This window comes from Lissotriton helveticus, chromosome 1_1, assembly GCF_964261635.1.
Source record: "Lissotriton helveticus chromosome 1_1, aLisHel1.1, whole genome shotgun sequence".
Taxonomy (NCBI): Eukaryota; Metazoa; Chordata; class Amphibia; order Caudata; family Salamandridae; genus Lissotriton; species Lissotriton helveticus.
The window spans coordinates 484,694,410-484,712,564 of record NC_136057.1 but is presented as its reverse complement, the minus strand read 5'-3'; the positions used below and the strand labels follow the sequence as shown (position 1 = coordinate 484,712,564).

At 45.8% G+C, this 18,155-nt stretch overlaps 1 protein-coding gene across 1 annotated transcript in view; it reads left to right on the top strand.

Moving 5' to 3' along the window:
* Nucleotides 1–18,155, top strand: part of ZFC3H1 (zinc finger C3H1-type containing) — an 830,061-nt gene that overhangs the window by 398,628 nt on the left and 413,278 nt on the right. Inside the window, exon 22 of the mRNA XM_078673923.1 lies at nt 15,213–15,399. Within this exon, the coding sequence (XP_078530049.1) occupies nt 15,213–15,399 (187 nt within the window). The remainder of the gene's footprint in view (nt 1–15,212; nt 15,400–18,155) is intronic.

The window sequence follows — 18,155 nt, the reverse complement described above, 5'->3', positions numbered from 1 at the left end:
TCCGCTACCAGCACCCTCTAGAACACTCAGCAGAGGCAGTTCTTTTCAGATTGTCCCTGCACGTCGTGTGGAAGGGAGTCTTCCCAAGTGCCACACAGTTTTTTCTCTTCAACTCTTCAGAAAGATGTCTGACAGGAAAGCCCTGTTCAAAACCTGCAGGACCTGTGATAAAAAAAGGGTCCATGTTGATGACCAGCATAAGGATTACCTTTATTGCCTCTATCTGAAGCATGAGGCCAAAGACTGCAAGATCTGCCGTACCTTCCCAAGCAAGACTCTCAGGGATAGGGAGGCAAGACTGCTTTTATGGCCTAAATCTTCTTCGGCTGAGCAGGAAGACCGAGCCTCTACTTCTAGCAAGAGAGAGAGAATTCACATGACGGCTCTTCTAGTGAGGGAAGAAAACACCTCAAACCATCCCATGATGTCACTGACCATTTCAGAGGTCCCCTAAGCTTTCCTCTGGGTCAACACTGTCCCTACCCTCTACATCAGTCAATGAGGATAAATAAAAAGCATCTTCTACTAAAACTGTGAGTAAAGGACTGATACTGTCCACCAGGGGTTTTAAAATTCTGTCTTTGCATTAGCTAGTCTGATTTGCCAGTAGCCAGCTGTCAGGTCAAATGTGCTCAAAACCTTGGCAGATGCCAATCTGTCAATGAGCTCATCTGCCCTGGGTATTGGATGGGCATCTGTCCTAGTGACAGCATTGAGACCTCTATAACCACGCAATACCTCATCTCACCATATTGGGTGTGAGATTTAGGCACAAGGACTACTGGACTGGCCCAAGGGCTCTCTGAGGGCTCAATGACTCCCAATTCCAACATCTTTTGGACCTCTGTCCTGATACAGTCCTTGACATGATCAGGTTGCCTGTAAATCTTACTTTTAACAAGCAGACTGTCCCCAGTGTCCACTTCATGAGTGCCCCAGGTAGTCTGACATGGACTGAGCGAAAACATATGTCTGTAGGCCTACAGCCCCTGTCTGCAGTCCTTCTGCTGTTGGTCAGCGAGGCTGCCTGCCAAGGCTACACCATCAACTGAACCGTCATCAGGGTTCTGAGAGAGCAGGTCTGGGAGAGGGTCACTCTCTTCCTCCTGTCCTTCATCAGTAGCCATGAGCAAGCCCATGTCTGCCCTGTCAACATATGGTTTCAGTCTGTTGACATGAAGCACCCTGTGAGGGCTCCTGGGGCTTCCAAGGTCAACCAAGTAGGTGACTTATCTCTTCTGCTCAACAATAGTGTGGGGTCCACTCCACTTGTCTTGGAGAACTGCTGGGGCCACAGGCTCCGACACCCACACTTTCTGTCCTGGCTGGTTAACAGTTAGTACAACCTTTTAGTCATGCCAGACCTTTTGCAATTCGTGACTAGCCTCAATGGTTTTGGATGCCTTTCTCATGTACTCAGCCGTCCAGTAGCGGAGACCAAGTACATAGTCCACAATGCCTTGCTTGGGAAGTTTGAGAGGTAACTACCATCCTTTCTTCACCAGACAAAGGGGTCCTCTTACAGGATGTCCAAACAAAAGTTCAAAAGGGCTGTAGCCAACCACCCTCTGAGGGACTTCTCTATAAGCAAACAAAAGGCAGGGCAGCAGGATGTCTCATCTGCCTGGTCTTTTCAGGGAGACCCTTAATCATGCCCTTTAAGGTCTTGTTGAATCTCTCAACTAGACCATTGCATTGTAGTTGATAGGGTGTGGTGAACTTGTAGTTCACTCCACACTCCTTCCACATTGCAGTCAGGTATCCAGACATTTAGTTTGCACCTCTGTCTGAGACGACCTCCTTAGGGAAACCCACTCTTGAGAACTCCCAGGAGGGCTCTTGCCACAACAGGTGCTGTTGTGGTCCTAAGGGGAATAGCTTCTGGGTATCTGGTGGCATGATCCACTACCACCAGAATAAATCTGTGCCCAGAGGCTGTTTTGTGATCCATTGGTCCAACAATGTCAATCCTTACACGTTCAAAGGGAACCCCCACCACAGGTAGTGGTAAAAGGGGGGCCTTTGTGGTGCCACCTGATTTGCCACTGGCTTGGCAGGTGACACAGGAGCGACAAAACTCCTTGGTATCTTCGGACATGTGAGGTCAGTGAAAGTGAGGGACAAGCCTGTCCCAAATATTGTTCTGGCCAAGATGTCCTGCAAGGGGAATATCATGGACTAGTGTTAAAAGGAAGCCCCTGAATGCCAAAGGTATGACCAACCTCCTGGTAGCTCCAGGCTTGGGGTCTCTAGCCTCTGAATACAGGAGCCCTACATCCCAATAAGTCTTATGGGTCCCACTAGCATTCCCTGCAGCCTCAGCAGCAGCTTGCTGTCTGAGGGGTTCAAGAGAAGGGCAGTCCAACTGCTCCTGCCTCAGATCTGCCCTGGAAGGTCCCCCTGTCCCAAGAAACTCAACCTGATCAGGCTCAAGTTCTTCTAGGACAGTTCCTTCCTGGGTTTCACAATACGCTTCCTCAGAAGGTTGATCCTCTTCCTGAGGCAGGGGGGGAAGGCACTGCCTTAACCCTACTGCTTCTCCTCCTGGTAGGCAACTCGTCCATTATTCCAGAATCCAGTGCCTGTTCAGTGTTGCAATTTCTGACCTGCGACCTAGTCACAGCAAGGACATGTGCTGAGATTCCTAACATTTCTGCATGAGTCCTATACTCCACTTCAGACCAGGCTGAAGTCTCCAGGTCATTGCCAAGCAAACATTCTACAGGGAGGTCTGAGCTAACCACAACCTTCTTGAGGCCAGTTACCCCTCCCCAGGAGAAATTAACAATTGACACACACTGAGTGGTAGTGACATTGCTAGCATTGGTCACTAGGTAAATTTCACCTAGTATGATCTGTCCAGGGTCCACAAAACGGGGCTTCACCATTGTGACACCACCACATGTGTCCCTGTAGGCCTCGGCCACTTTGTCATTATTTAAAGGAGTTTGTCTGTACTTTCCCAAGTTATTGGGACTCACAGTAAAGGACATAATTATGTCCCCATCACAGATCAAAACAGCTTGAGTTGGTATTCTGACTAGGCCAGAATGGATCTCAGTTCCCAGGGTTAACCCTACTACACCCTTCTGTTGAGAACCACCACTTGGAGCTGAACTTGGGGGAACAGTTGCCTTAGGGGCAATGGTGGCTGGAGCTGCCTCCTCCTTGGTGCAATCACTGATCCAGTGAGTCTTTACTTTACAAACTTTGCACCATGGTTTCTTTGGGCCTTCTTTCTTTTTAGATTGTTGGGAACCCCCACCATTAGAAGCTTTTTGGGGACCTTGAGAAGACTTATGGTATATTTCTTTCTCCCCACCCTTTTGGTCTTGCTTCTTCTGATCACCACCTTGGTTCTGTACCTTCTGCTTCACCCTGGTTCTGACCCATTTGTCTGCCTTCTTACCCGATTCTTGGGAGAGGTCAAATCCGTCAACGAGGTGTTGATGCAATAGCTGGTTTTGACAGTTATTAAGAATCTGTTCTCCCATAATAAGGTTATACAGTCCTGTATAGTCACTTACTTTACTGCCCAGTAACCAGCCTTCCAGAACCTTAGTAGCACAATCTACGAAATCAGTCCAGTCCTGAGTGTGTCTTTTGGGTATCTCTGAACAGCAACCTGTACTGCTCAGTGGTTAGGCCAAACCCATCTATCAGAGCACTTTTCAGGATATTGTAGTTGTCAGCATCCTCTTCTCTAAAAGTGAGGAGCTTGTCTCTTCCTTTGTCTGCAAAGGAGAGCCACAATATTGCTGCCCACTGACTTTGGGGTACCTGCTGTACTTTGCAACCCTCTCCAAAGCAGTTATCCACTTGTGGAAGTCAACCCCAATCTGATAGAAACCTGAACAAGATTGTCCCTCCCTATGGTCATGAGACCTTTCCCTACCACTAGGGTTGTTGCTGCCGCAATTTCTTCTCTCTTTCAAGAGCCAGGTTCTCTTTAGCAAGGACAATATCTTGACTCTTGATCCTCAGCTTGACTTCTCTCATCCTAGCTTTATGCTCTCTTCTCTGAGGGGAAGTCATTCTCCTTTGAGCAGAGGCATTGGACCCTATTGATGAGTCAGAATGGTCAGACCCACTGGAAAGGGATCTGCGTCTTCTGTTCCCACCATTAGGCCTAGCTGGAAGGTTAGAGGGAGGCATCCCTAGGCCTTCTCCAACTCCAGTTAGTCCTGTGTTGCCCAGGTCAGGTTCATTACCCTCTTCCTGGTCAGCATCCTCATCATCATCAGAGACCAGTGGGGCATCCCCATTAGGATTCTCTTCTGATGGATGACCCCCCTCTCTACTACCTTGGCTACTTTGGTCTGATGCTCTCTGCATCATGTTGCACTAAGATATCTACCAGGTGGTTAAAGGTTGGACTCTGTCCTTGTCTTAACTTTCTGACCACACACACACACTTCTCAACTCCTGAAAAGAGAATGTGTCATACTTGGAAAGGCAACCTTGGGTTGTCTTCTGGCAGAGGCCCACTAGGCCCTGCTTCCAAGGACATGGCTAGTGTGGTGTGTGCACCTACCTACACTACTTGTTTCCTACTAGAACCTCTCTAGGAGTTGTAGTCAGGGTGTGCTAAGCCCTTACCACCTACAACTCCTAAGTTCAGTAGAATTTATGTATTATAAGACTTGATTCATATGTACCTACAGGTACCTTGATATGATCTTTCAAATGATATTCTCAAGATTGTTTGGTAAAACAATGCAAGCTCTTCTCCCATCCGCTGCACACCAATGTGAGAAGTTAGCCTGGCATATGATGTCCACTAGTACTAGTGGGCACCTTGCACCAGTCTAAACGACCCTTATTGATGGTGGTTTTAAAGTCAACCTTATGGAAAGCTATCCTAGTGGTAGCATGGACCAGCAGTCATCAGGCTAAGACTTCAGAGAGCGTATTAAGCAAGTTGTTTTACCAATTATAATCCTTGAGTACCAATTGAAAGGACACCACACAAGGTATATATCAAATATATATGCATTTATTCTCAACACAACCCCTCTGTACTCTTTGAGGTCAGAGGTAAAAATACAATACAATACAAGTCACTGAGTTAATATAAGTTGCACAGTATACGTTATGCCCTAGGAGCCTCACAAACCATATACTAAAATAGTGGTATATGAACCGCAAGAGAATTAGAAAGCAGGCCTGGGGCCTGTGGAATCGCTGGGGCTACTCTAAACAACCAAAGGGTAGGAAGTAGGAGGCCCACCGGAGACGCGTGCAGTGTCTAAACACAGCCACTGGTTACCATTGACTTTCTATGGGAAACGTAGAAGTTACAAATATACAATTTAAGGACACTTCCGGATGGACTACGATGGAACCCTTTTAAACTAGGACACTTCGAGAGTCAAGACCCACAGGAGCTCCGGAGTACTCGTGTTACCTCACCCAGGGAAGCCGGGTGCATAGGTGTCTTTTCGTGTCGGGTTTCGTCGTCGTTTTCAATGGAGAGCTGCAAAGAAGTTCTGCAGGCGACCAGAGGAAAGTGTCCGGGTGGATCCAAGGGTGGATTGAAGATCAGTAGAACCTCAAAGCAGAAGGGACAGAGTCTGGGTCACTTGCCAGTGACCAGGGTGGCGATAGGAAGATGCCACCAGATGTCTGGTGATTTCAGTTGAAGATGTGACGTTAGTCTCTTCAGCCTTGAGGACCAGGAGGCATCGACGACGACCAGGAGCTGGATTCGAGCGGTCCCATGAAGGATCTAGTTGACTGCGGTGTCTGTGTCCGGACTGGACCCAACAAGCCTTGGCAAACGCAACCCTCGCAGGATGTCGAGAATGGATTTGGTGCAGACCGGCGAGCTCTGGGGAACTTCTCCTTTGTAGGGAAGTTGGAGCAAGCCTGGAGCAACTAGGAAAGCAAGTTAGATGTAAAAGAAAGTCTTCAGGGGGATCACTAGCCAACGGACTAGGAACCGGGAAGACGCATTGAGCTGAAATTTAAGAGCGGGCCCCACGGGACACTGTTGGATTGTGGAGGCCTGAGCTTTGGTGCAAATGGTGCTCGGGTCTGGGGCTTCTCGTACCCCAATGCACAACTGCGAGTTACCTCGAGAGTCGATGCAGTTAGCAAAATGCAGGATGTCCAGGAGTTCTGGTCCCACGTCTCTCGTGTCCGCCACGGGTCTCAGCTTTGCTGGGATCGAAGGTCGGGTTCAGAGATGTCTGGAAGTCCAAGTCCTGTGTCGCAGATTCTTCGGGATCCGGCGGGAGCCTTGAAAATGCAGACCGGCAAAGTTGCTGTTAGTGCCTGTTTGAAGAGGGTGGTCACTCCTTGACCACAAGAGAGATATCTTCAGTTTTCCAGTCAAAATGGAATGTAGAAGGTCCAGGATTTCTGTTTCAAAGTTTCGTCCAGGGTAATCTAAAGTCCTAGGGACACAGCTCCTATACTTATACTGAGTTTAGGGGCTGGTCTACCCTTAAGGTCCCTCCTATGGGTGGACCTGGGAAGGGGGAGGTTACACCCCTTTCCCTTTGTCCAGTTTCGCGCCAGAGCTGGGGAAGAGTGCCCCAGCAACCGGTTTGAACTGGGAAATGCATGGAGCACCATGTGTGCCCCAGGCAGTGTCTGGAAAGCATTCACTGAATGCAGCCCTCCCTGCCCCAATACACTAAACCCTGTCTGGGGAGGTGCTGGCACCCCCCTGCACAGGAAACCTATTGTCCAGGCCTCCCCTGCCAGGTTCGTCCAGCAACAGGAGGTCAGACTCGTGTCTGTGGCGGCAGCATCCATTTGTGATGTTGAGGCTTAGTTTAACTTTAACCATGTAAACCAGTAACTACATGTCTTCTCCCTCTAGAAGGGTGGAATGCTACCCCCGCCGCCAGGACTGGCGAGGGGGTGGGGGGGTAGTATTCCTTACACGACATGTTTTGATAAAGCCAAACCAAAGTTAGCATTAACCACGAGGATTATAATGCACTTAAGTGTATATGGTATGGCTATATCATAGAACAGCTATAAGGAGATGGTTCTGAAAGCTGCAGAGGGGCTCAGCTCATGCTAGGGTACCCCCTCACATAAAACCAAGCACTCTGCCTCCAGGATTGTTAAGGCCTGCCATAGGAGAGACTTATAGGTGTTTATGTGTCTATGTATATATAGGTATACTATATCTAAGTAAGGGGTGATTACACCACCTTACCCAGGCTTTGTGAACAGACCTGTGGTGCCAGTTGGAAGGCAAACCAGGGGTGGCACAATGCATGCTGCAGCCCCTGGTAGGCCTAAGGTGCACCTATGCCCTGGGTACCTATGGTACACTATACAAGGGCTCACAAGAGTGACCCCATAACCAATCTGGTATGTACCTAAAGTACATGGTATCAATTTAGATGGAGAACAGCTGGGCTGTGGGTCTGATTGGCAGGCCCACAGTCACACTAAAGTCTAAAAACCAGAGAAACACAGCAAAAAGTGGGGGTAACCATAGGAAGCAGACCCTACTCTCCTACACTTCCTGAAAGCCGATAACTCACATTTTCTCCATAGGGTATCATTGCTTGGTTTTACTTGGAAATTCTTTTTTAACCCCTACCGTGCTACCGCGTTTTCCCGCTGTGCGCTGAAATTTTAAAAATGGCTTGTTTATGACAAAGCCAGCTCGTCATCCGCGTAGCGCAGGTAACGCCCATGACGAGCTGGCTTTGTCATCAGCACTGAAGGGGTTAAGTGTTGAGTTTTGAAACTTTGAAATATTCCTTAAAATCATCCGATCAACGAAAACGACCATACTCACCTGTTACCAGGAGAGATCCCAGTGCTGAATCTTTGTGCCCAGCACTGACCCTCAAAAGTAATTACAACTGTGATTTTCCGTTAACTTAATTTTCCTCCTTAGGATAACCTTGGCTGGTTTTTGCCAGAAATTCTTTAAAGTGTTGATTTTTGAAACCTATAAATATTCCTTCAAAATTGCCTGGGTAACTAAAACGATTTATTTAAACTGTTTACAGGAGATGCAGCAGGGCTGAATCCAGGATCCAGCCCTGAGTAGGGAAAACCTATGCAAAGTAATTAATATTGCCTTTTCCTTAAAATTCCCATTGAGCTCAATGTTATTATTGTGTTAAGTTCATGTTGCATATTGCATCAACTGTTTGTATTGCATTTAAGTTTATTGCTCATTGAAAGTATTCAATTGCAACATCTCATTCTGAGAGTATTTTTATACCTACTTGTGGTTCTAAAAGAAAACAATATATTTTTATATACAAAACAATTGGCCTAGAGTTCAGTTCTTGAGTGTGAGACCATTTGCTGACTGAGTGTGTACAACAGATGCTTTACATAGTCCTCTGATACTGCCTTACTGCTCGACCAAGCTACCACTTTAGAGAGTAAGGTTCTATCTAACTTTAACCTCTGCCAAACCTCTGGGGACTGTGGACTCTGTGCACACTGTACCTTTGGTGCAGTATATACAGAGCCACTTTCTTACACCTGGTGTCTCCGTCATAGCCAAATCCTTCCCATGACACAAACTCTGCTTCTGGGTGACCAAACTGCACTCCGACTCCTGGGCTCAGCAAACTCAGATGCTACATTGAGTGTTGAGTACTGCTCTCTGGTGCTGCACAGTGGAAGATTCTGGGCTACCAGCTTTTCACCAGCAGGCTTCTTCAGCTGTTGTGGCCCGGTGCTGCAAACGGGAGGTATGCTAACTGTCCCTTGGAGTCCCTTGCTTCGGCTGGGCTCTGAAGATGGCCTCTATACAAGCAGGCACAGTACCTCTGCTTTTGCTAGCCAGCAGGTGCAGTCTACCCCGGTGGGGCCTCTCTTTGCTTGTTCCATGATGCAGCAGTCCTTTGGTCGGTCTACCAGTCCAGCCGAGTTCTGGGTGCCAGGGATGCCCTATTTATGCTCAAAGTGCTTTCTGGAAAGAAGTGGTGTGAGAAAGTGGCTCTGTATATATCCTGGACCAAAGTAAGGTACAGTGTGTATGAGTCCACAAACCCCAGAGGTATAACAGAGGTTAAAGTCAGGTCTGACCTTACTCTCAAAAGTGTTAGCTTGGTCGAGCACTAAGGCAGTATCAGAGGGCAGTGTAAAGCATTTGTTGTACACACTCAGTCAGCAAAAGGTTTCACACCCACAAGAACTGAACTCTAAGCTAATTGTTTTTATATCAAAAGATATTTTATTTTTAGAACCAACAGGTATAAAATGTACTTTTCTCAATATGAGTACTTGCAGGTAATTACTTGGCAAAGATGCAATAAACTTTGTAATCACAATAGGAACAGTAGTTGCAGTAGGCAACACAATTCTAAACACTAACATTGAGCTCAATGGGTTTTTCTACATAAATGAAGCTGATTACTTTATAGATTACTTTTGTAACTCGGGGACTGGATCCAGCCCTGGGATCTCGGCTGAAAACAGTTTAGTAAAAACTTTTAGTTAATGCAATGATTTTTAAGGAATGAAAAAGTATTTTAAAAGTTGACACTTGGAAACTTTTCAGTGAAAAACTAGCAATGTTATCTTATGGACGGGAATTCAAGTCACAAGTAAAGTAGGTTCTTGTTACTTTAGTAATCAAGGACTGGATTCCTAGGTTCAGTAAAGGGGTCTCTACCTAAGACCAGTAAGTATTTAAGTTTCAGTATTTGGTACGATTTCTAACGAATATTTGTAATTTTCAAAAGTAGACTCTTAGAAGATATTTCAGAGAAAAACAGTCAATAGTTTCCTATGGGAGAAAATTCAAGTTATCGGTAAGTATAGGTTAAATCACTTTAGGTACAGTACTGGCTACTCTCCTGATTCCACGTGAGTAACTCTGATTTCGTTACTCGGCGGATTTTAGAAGAATATTTTAGAGTTTCAAAACTTGACACTTTTTTCGAGTCAAATTAGTCAATGCGATCATGTGGCAGGAAAGTGAGTTATCGGTTTCCAGGTGAGTACTCTACTGGTGAAGTGAAGGTTCTGGGCATAGACTCAGGGGTCTCCCAGGGTCTGAAAGGTACAGTAGGTACACCCTCCGCGGCACAGGGGCAGCCGGGTGCAGAGAGAGTAGGTCCAATGCAATCCAAAGGAGGGGAGGAGGCCTTCGGTTGGTGGCTGCAAGCAAGCAGGCCACACGGCTGTGGGAGCTGAGCTCCTGGTCACTTACTTGGGGCAAGTGGGGAAGTCGAGTAGGGTAGTAGTTTCACTTCCAGTGACACTCTAGCGGCTGGGTGCAGGGTTCTTTTGAGCCGTTGGGCACCTGATGTTGTTCAATGGAACAGGTAAAAAGGGAACAAAGGCTGCAGACTCGGGGATGGAGATTAGGAGGGCACAGGGGGCCGCGGGGCGCCGGGTGCAGGGTTGTCCTTGGGTGTCGGGAAATCTTACCCTCGGCTGGTCGCGGTTGGAGGGGTCCCTGGTTCTGAGGCTGCAGGCGTAATCTGGTTCGTTGAGGAGGGTCTTTGGGCACTGGACTTTGGGTCCCAGTCACCGGGGGGGACGTCCTCGTGGTCTTGGGTCACTCAGACACAGGCCCGGCTGGGCAGGTGCAGAGTGGGCTGGATTTGCTGTTCCTTGCTGGCCCCAGGGGTGTTGCTGTAGGAGCAGAGCCTCTGCTCAAGGGAGTCTGTCTGTTAGAAGGTCAAGCCAGGCAGGTCCTTCAGGTTGTCCAAGGTTGCTGTCTGCAGGAGTTGCCGGGATTTAGCAGGAGCAGGTTCCAGGGTCGACAGTCCGGTAGGGCTGTGGCCAAGTCAGTTGGTGTTGTCCTGTTAGCAGCTGCACAGCGGGTCTTCGTCTTCTTGATCTTATTTCTTCTTTTCGTATCTGGATCCGAGGAAGGAATGTTCAGGGAGCCCCTAAATACTGAATTTAGGGGCGTTACAGGTAGGGCAAGGGCAGGGATCAATGTCTCTGTCCTGGGGTTGGTATACACCCTAGTCTGCTCCTCTCCTGTGGAAGCGGGCAGGACCCTAGCTGTGAATGGGCAGGGCTCCCCATCATCAAGATGGCCGGAGCCAGGGGTCGTGCTTCACCTTGCCTCTCCCACCTGAGGGGTGGGGTTGGGTTGGCACAGGCTGGCACACCCCCTTCCTGACGTAGGGTGTCCCGCCAGTCTTCCAGCGAGAGTGGGGGTCAGAACTGGTGGGTGCCGGTTTCTGGGTACAGCAAATGGTCTGGAGAAGCTCACATAGGCAGCAGGCCTTTGAAGCTTCCCCCTGCCCTCCTGGGGGATGAGACCTAGCACCTTGCCCAGGATGTGCATTGTTGCAAGGCCCAGGAGAGCGTGGAGCTCTCCACCCAGGGGTCCAGCAACATGTCTGTTGTGTGGCAGTCTAGGCAGCCTAAATTGAATATCAAGTGTTTCCACTTGGCCTTTGCGCACTATAGCCTACCCTCCCAATGGTGGTATCACGAGTTCTACAAAGAATACATTCAATATACATTAGAAACAAATCAAATATCAACTAAATTGTGGTTATTTAAACCAAAGAAGATTTTATATTGGAGTTGTTCAATACTTTCAAAAACGTATACATTTATATTAATACATCAATTGCATGTCTTACAAGTTTCCTATAACATTTGAAGAACTGCCCAATGCATTTCAGGCCGTCTGCTTTTCTTCAGGGGCTTGATCTGTAAACAAAATAAATAAAAAAATGTACTCAATTCAATGGAACCCATGTTTTGCAAGAAGCAGTCAAAATTCCTAAATGAATAACATCATTCTGTACAATCAATTCTGTACAATCCGCTGTATCATACCTCGTGATACCAACTGATCCCAACTAGATCAATATGAACTTTGTGCTAACTAAAAAGACAGGAAAAGAAAGCCACAAGATGAGAATACCACTCCTAGACCAAACACCTAGAAACGCCCCTCGGCGCTCACTGTAACAACTTGTATCCCGTGGTCAGCTGTGCAACCAATGCTCAATAATCTCTAACTTACTCTTGGTATTCCGTTAATCCATGGCAGAAAAAACTGGCGACAGCAACTAAATCTAAAAACGCAAGAAAACATTCAGTGCAATATCCGGTTGAGCTGCATAAATCACATGAAAGCCTAATGATGCCATCGTAAACCAACTAACCTTGATATTCCCCCGAGGCGCCTGCAAGTTGACATTTTCAATGGATACAAAATTATTTTTGACTCCTTGCGACTGTGAAAAAAACGACAATACATGCCATGTAGTAATTCCACCGCTATATAACTGCCTGAATCTATGGAAGTACCTTACTCGTTCCCTACTAACCCGCACACTCTCGTCGTTCATGAAAATGCTTCTCCAATACTCTGAGTTTCACCAAAACTCCAGCATCGGTAAACGTGACGCTTGCGCCTTGTTCTATTTCTTCGAAAAAGATAGCCACTGACGATGGACTCCTGACAAGCAGTCTTCTAAATCTGAATAGCACCTAATACAACGACGGACCACTCTAATCTTCTCCAAACACAGCTCTATCTTGAAATGCCTAAACCCGAACCCACTCTTGCAAAAACTGTAGTAAGTCAACCTAAACCGTTAGGTTCCTCAAACAACTGTAATACGTTGCCTATTACATCAATCATAGAACTAATGTGAATCTGATACAATGTGGACGCAAGCTTTTGGAAAAAATAAACCGTGGAAAGAGAACATAGTGAAAAGAGCGAAAATAAATAAGGTTGCTCCCAAATGTTATACATCCTATCTCCTACATACATGGGTGTAAAAAGGACGTGATCCAAAAAGAACTATCTATTTCCATCTTGGTAAATCATTATGTTCTGAACTATGACATGATGGGGAGTTGAATTCAAAACCTTAGCCTGTCCTGCCCCTTAATAACGTGCAGTTTATATAAAACAGCCTAAATCTACTCTATCATTTAACCCATTTGGGATCTTAGGTGTTCAACCACATGATCCAGTGAATTTCTTTCTACTAGTCTAGGCAGCCTCAGTCCCGTTGTAGATTGTAGGTTAGGTTTCAGGGGGCATCTCTAAGATTCCCTCTGGTGCATTTTACTTTAAATCTCACACTGGCATCAGTGCGGGTTTAATGTGCTGAGAAGTTTGATACCAAACTTCTCAGTCTTCAGTGAAGCCATCATGGTGCTGTGAAGTTCATAATGACTACCTCCCAGCACCATATACTCTTAATGGAAGCACTGCACTTACAGTGCCCAGGAATGGCCCTGTGTTCGGTAGGGGCACGAGGCTCATGCACCTGTGCCCACTCCACTGGCAGAAAGCACCCAGCTAGAGGGTTGACTGATGTATGCCAGGGCAGTGGTTTTGTGGACATGGCACACAGGGATGTGTTCCATGTCGACTGTTTAGTTCTGTACTGCGAGACTCAGCTTCAAAGGCAGTGTGTGGGTGTCTGGGTACAGGGCCCCTAACAGTGGCATAATAAGTGCTGTAGCCCTTAGGGGCCTTCTCTTGTCCCCATGCCCTGGGTACCTAGGGTACCATTTACTAGGGGCTGATTGGTGGCCAGAGATGCCAATGGGGTTTTAGTTTCAACACAGTTTTAGGGAAGGAACAGAGGGCCTGGGCACCTGGTTGGCTGGAGCCCAGGACACACTCAGTCAAAGCCCATCAGCAGTTCAGCAAAAAGTGGGCACTTTCTCACAAGTGGTCATTAGCCAATGCCAATCTGATTCACTCCTCCTGATGACGACTTCCTGGGAAGTGTGGCGTTTGGCTATCCCAAGACTACCAATACTATTCATTTTGCCCACTCCAAACATGGCAGAACCCGTCTCTCACGGTTTAGAGCTCCCATACCCAACCCAGATATGTGGCTACCAAGTGGGCTACTTACCGCTGAAAATCCAGTTTGACAGTAGGTTCCCCTCTCCTTCCAGCTAAACTGTCTAAATAATGGGCCTGCCTAGATGTTCTGCATTTGCTCTACAGAGGCGGCATTAGCTTTGAAGCTCTCCTTTTAGGCCAACTCCTGTGTGGCTTCCTGTAGGAGAGAAGTAACACCTCCCTCCAGTGCAGGCCCCTATTGTCCCCTTTCCTGGAAGTTAGCACATGTCTCTCGGAGGGTAGAAAGCTCTTTCGTTCAAGCTCCATGTGCAATCATAAACCAAGGGCTTGGTGTCGAGACTGATTTCAGACACCCCTGCAGGATATGTTGGCCCATGAAGAATTCCTTAGAGGTTTGTTCAAGGTCTTTCCACTGTTGCACCCAATGCATGGGAGCTAAATGTTTTAAATCAATAAATGAAGCGGTCATTGCAACCCGTCTATAAACCAGTTATTAAATATACGAAATGGAAGACTTCTCTCCTGTTGGTATTAATGTCTGCTAGGCGAAATGGTGAAATTCAGGGGTTTTGTGTAATATTTCTTACTGCAGATTCCTCACGCTCAAAATATTTAGACTAACTATTTTGTCTCAGATGGTCTCCCTTGTTATATATTTTAATGGTATGTATGCTTTAGGCATAAATTAGTTTTTATGCGATTTTTAAATATGACATTTTATAAAATAGGACTATTTTGTCTTCGTGGGTTTTTGGAAGTTAGTGTGCACTCCAGCATTGGTTAATGTTTCCTTTTTTATTTATTTTTTATTGAGGTTGCTGTGTTAAGTTTAATGTTGCTGGAGTTTACCTATATGGAATTGTTAGCCTAAAACTCCCAACCCGATGGCTGGCGATAGTTCAAGCATTATGAATCTATTAAAGATAGTTAAGCTGGAGTATTAAGATACATTTACATTTCTAATTTAAAAAATGGATCATGATACTGAGCATCTATTTGTAGCTATTCATTGTAAATAATTGTACACTTTTATTTGGCTCCCCCAACAGTAGATTGTATTGCATAACCATATTTCTTGTGGAACTCAGTAAATTGTTTACTTGTGGGAATGATTTTTTTTCCTTTAACTTTGTAGACAGTAATTAGAAAACTTTTGAGAGAAAACATGAGTTATCAAATGCCTGACTGTATTTTTGATGTATGTTATCAAAACATGTAAAAGTCTCTTTGGAAGAGGAGTATTTCCTAAGTTTCATACGCTTAAGGAAATGTCATCATTTTGATCATTTTTTAAGCATTCCATTAAGTCTTGTTCTTCGGGAGCATATTTTCTCGTTGCCATTGATTTGCCTTGCAGAATTCCTTGCACTCATGGATTTTTATGTAGCTTATGTCAAGCATAAACTTATTAACTAGTTGTGATTTAACGGCCCGCCATTCTTTTCTTACTTTATTTTAGGACCGCCTCAGAACGTTTGGACTCCACTCTAAATGTTTTGGCTCGAGCTTTGGAACATAATAGAGAGAACACTGAAATTTGGTGTCACTATCTAAAGCTATTTTCGAAGAGAGGAGCCAAGGAGGAAGTGCAAGAGATGTGTGAAACAGCAGTGGAATATTCCCCCTCATATAAACTTTGGTGGACTGTAAGCATAATATTAAAATGTTTATTCATCTAGATATAGTTTATATAAATCATTTATCATATGAAAGGTTTGCAGTGTGAATCTTTTTTGGATCCACAAGTTGTGCATTATACTCCCATCTAGTAGTTGGGCTGGAAAGTCTGTCTTTCTCTTTTTTTTTTTTTTATCCCATGGACTTCGGCAACCTCTTTGTGTGGCATCAGGCGAATGACCTGGAAATCCCTACATGCAGTTTCCATCTTCAGATTAATTTTTCCATGATTGTGTCTGGAAACCTAGAGGAGAGCTCTGGAGTCAAGGAAGAAGGCATTGCAGAAAGTTTTTTCCCCACTGAGAATCAGTCTGGAAGAGGATTGTCTATGACATATAGGAGGAAGAGGACCTGAGAAAACGATGATAGCCACCTAGGTGAGCCGACCGCAACAAGAGCAAGTGGTGGGAGAATGTCAAAGGGGCATGATACACACCCCCTTTAGATTCGGGCCCAAGTAGCACCACAAGTACACACAGAAGGACACACAATAGGCCTATAACCAGTTTCCTTAAGGCTCACAGTGCAGAGGACTGCATGGCATGTGCAATGTTCTTGCTCAACACCTTCAAAGCAAGGCAGAAGCAGATGAGGGTTCACTATGCGATGGCATCGCCACAGAGAAAGCAGGAGTCCTTAAAACACCTGGGCCTGTCAAGCGATGACTAAAACATCCTGGTGACAGGAGGTCCAAATGCAAGAGACTAAAGTCAAGGAGAGGGTCGTGAGGCAAACCGGAAAGAGCCACAGGAAAGTGTAGAAGGAACACAGACAAAAGTTAATCCCTCAGAGCCGAGATAGTCGAGCCGAAGACCTTTGATTCTAAGAAACCCAAAGTGATGCCGAATTTGTCGACGCCGGAGGGTAGAGCGAAGCCCAAGAAGCCACACCGCTCCAAGACAAGGGACACCGATGGAGGAAAACTGCTGAAACCTACTTGGACCTCAAGAGAAGGATCAAAAGCATGGGAGGGAGATGGTAAAGACCAGCGGGATGCCATCCACAGTGACTAGTGCCTTGTCTTCATCAAAGAGCCACTCTGTATGAGCAACGAGAAGCACTGAGGCACCCCGACCTAAACATCGGAGTTCTTCAGCATTGATTTTGAAACCGAGCTTAAAGAATAAATAAAATTGCTTGAATTAAAGCCTAAAAGAAACATCTCTAGGCTTAACTTTGAAGCCCTAATTAAAAAGAGAGAATTTGACTCCCTGCAGGGTTACAGAATTCCTCTAAAAAAAAAAAAAAAGCAGGTGGGCCTAGAGGGAACAGGAGCTAGAACAGCCCGCTATCCAAGACTACAGGAAGAGTTGGAGAAGTTCTTAACCCTGAAGGAAGAACAGCATTACTGCTTCTCTGTTGAAAAGTGGGTTATCAATAGTGGTAAATATGCATCTACCACTGGCAATAAGGCCATTAACAGTCTAGGACTCCGTACAGGTCTACATAAATTAGTCTCTTGCTCAACCCTGGGTATCATGGTGGTAAACAGGCAGGATTAAGTTAGGAGCACTTAGAAACACCCATTCAGTAAATAAGACACAACATACAATAAAAATCCCCTCCCACTTATAAACATATGAAATATTTCTATCCTTAAAATGACACCAAATTACAAAATCCAATCTAGGGAAATTAAGAGATTAATTTATAAAAAATAAACACTTTCTAGCACTTAGTCACCTTTATGGAGTTTTTTCTCCCAAAGTTGTTCCAAACTTCTCTAAACTTCTGGAACTTATTCCTGAAGTTCCTCCCTCTTGAGGGCCCAAAACACAATCCAAGTATCTGGAAACTCCAAGATGGTCCTTAAATGTTAGGGACCACAATTCCCACAATGCACATTTTTCATTTAAAAGCTCTGGTGCAGCACAGGGCTGCTTTTAAAATGACCCCAGGCTCTCAGCAGTGCACACATGCAAGTGCAACAAGGGCTGCTAGCCTCTAAACTTCCATGCCCTTTAATCCCCCTGCAATATTATGTACTAAGGATTTTTAGGTTAGGTCATGCCAGATATGTGTTCCCTAATGTATAATGTACCCTCATGTATGTGTTTTCAACATAGCACTGGCCCTGGGCCTGGTTAGACAGAGCCCAGGGACAGTCCGTTTCCAGCAGTACACATCAGCCAAAACAAATGGGGGTGCACAGGGCAGACAGGATGACTTTTCGCTCTCTAGAGAAAATGATAAAAGACTGACAAGACATCTATGCAGACTCACCAGATGAAGAGATGGAGTCTTTTCCACAGAGACCACCAGACCACATCACTGCATACAGTACAATAGTAAAGAGGGTGATCCAAAAGTGCTGACTGGAACAAGTCAACCTGATAGCCCCACAATGGGCTTAACAGACATGGTTCTCAGACCTAATGGAAATATCCCAAGGGCAGTACATTCCACTCCCAGCACACTGAAACCTGTTAACAATACAGTAGGGTAATTCTGGTACCCAGAACAAAACACCCTAAACCTAGCAGCATGGCTTGTGAAGCACCTCAAGTTGCCAGGAAGTGCGATGGAGATTCTAAAACAAACGACAACGAAATGTTAGAACATAGCTGGAATCTCTTCCATTTGTTGTTGTAACAGGCCTGGAAAAAACTAACTGGATAAAAGGCCATAGTCCTACCGGACACATCTACTAGAAAAACAGCTCTCATGTCTCTACCCAAGTCCACTTAGCAGCCATTGTGACATTCATACTAGGTAGAAGTTTCTT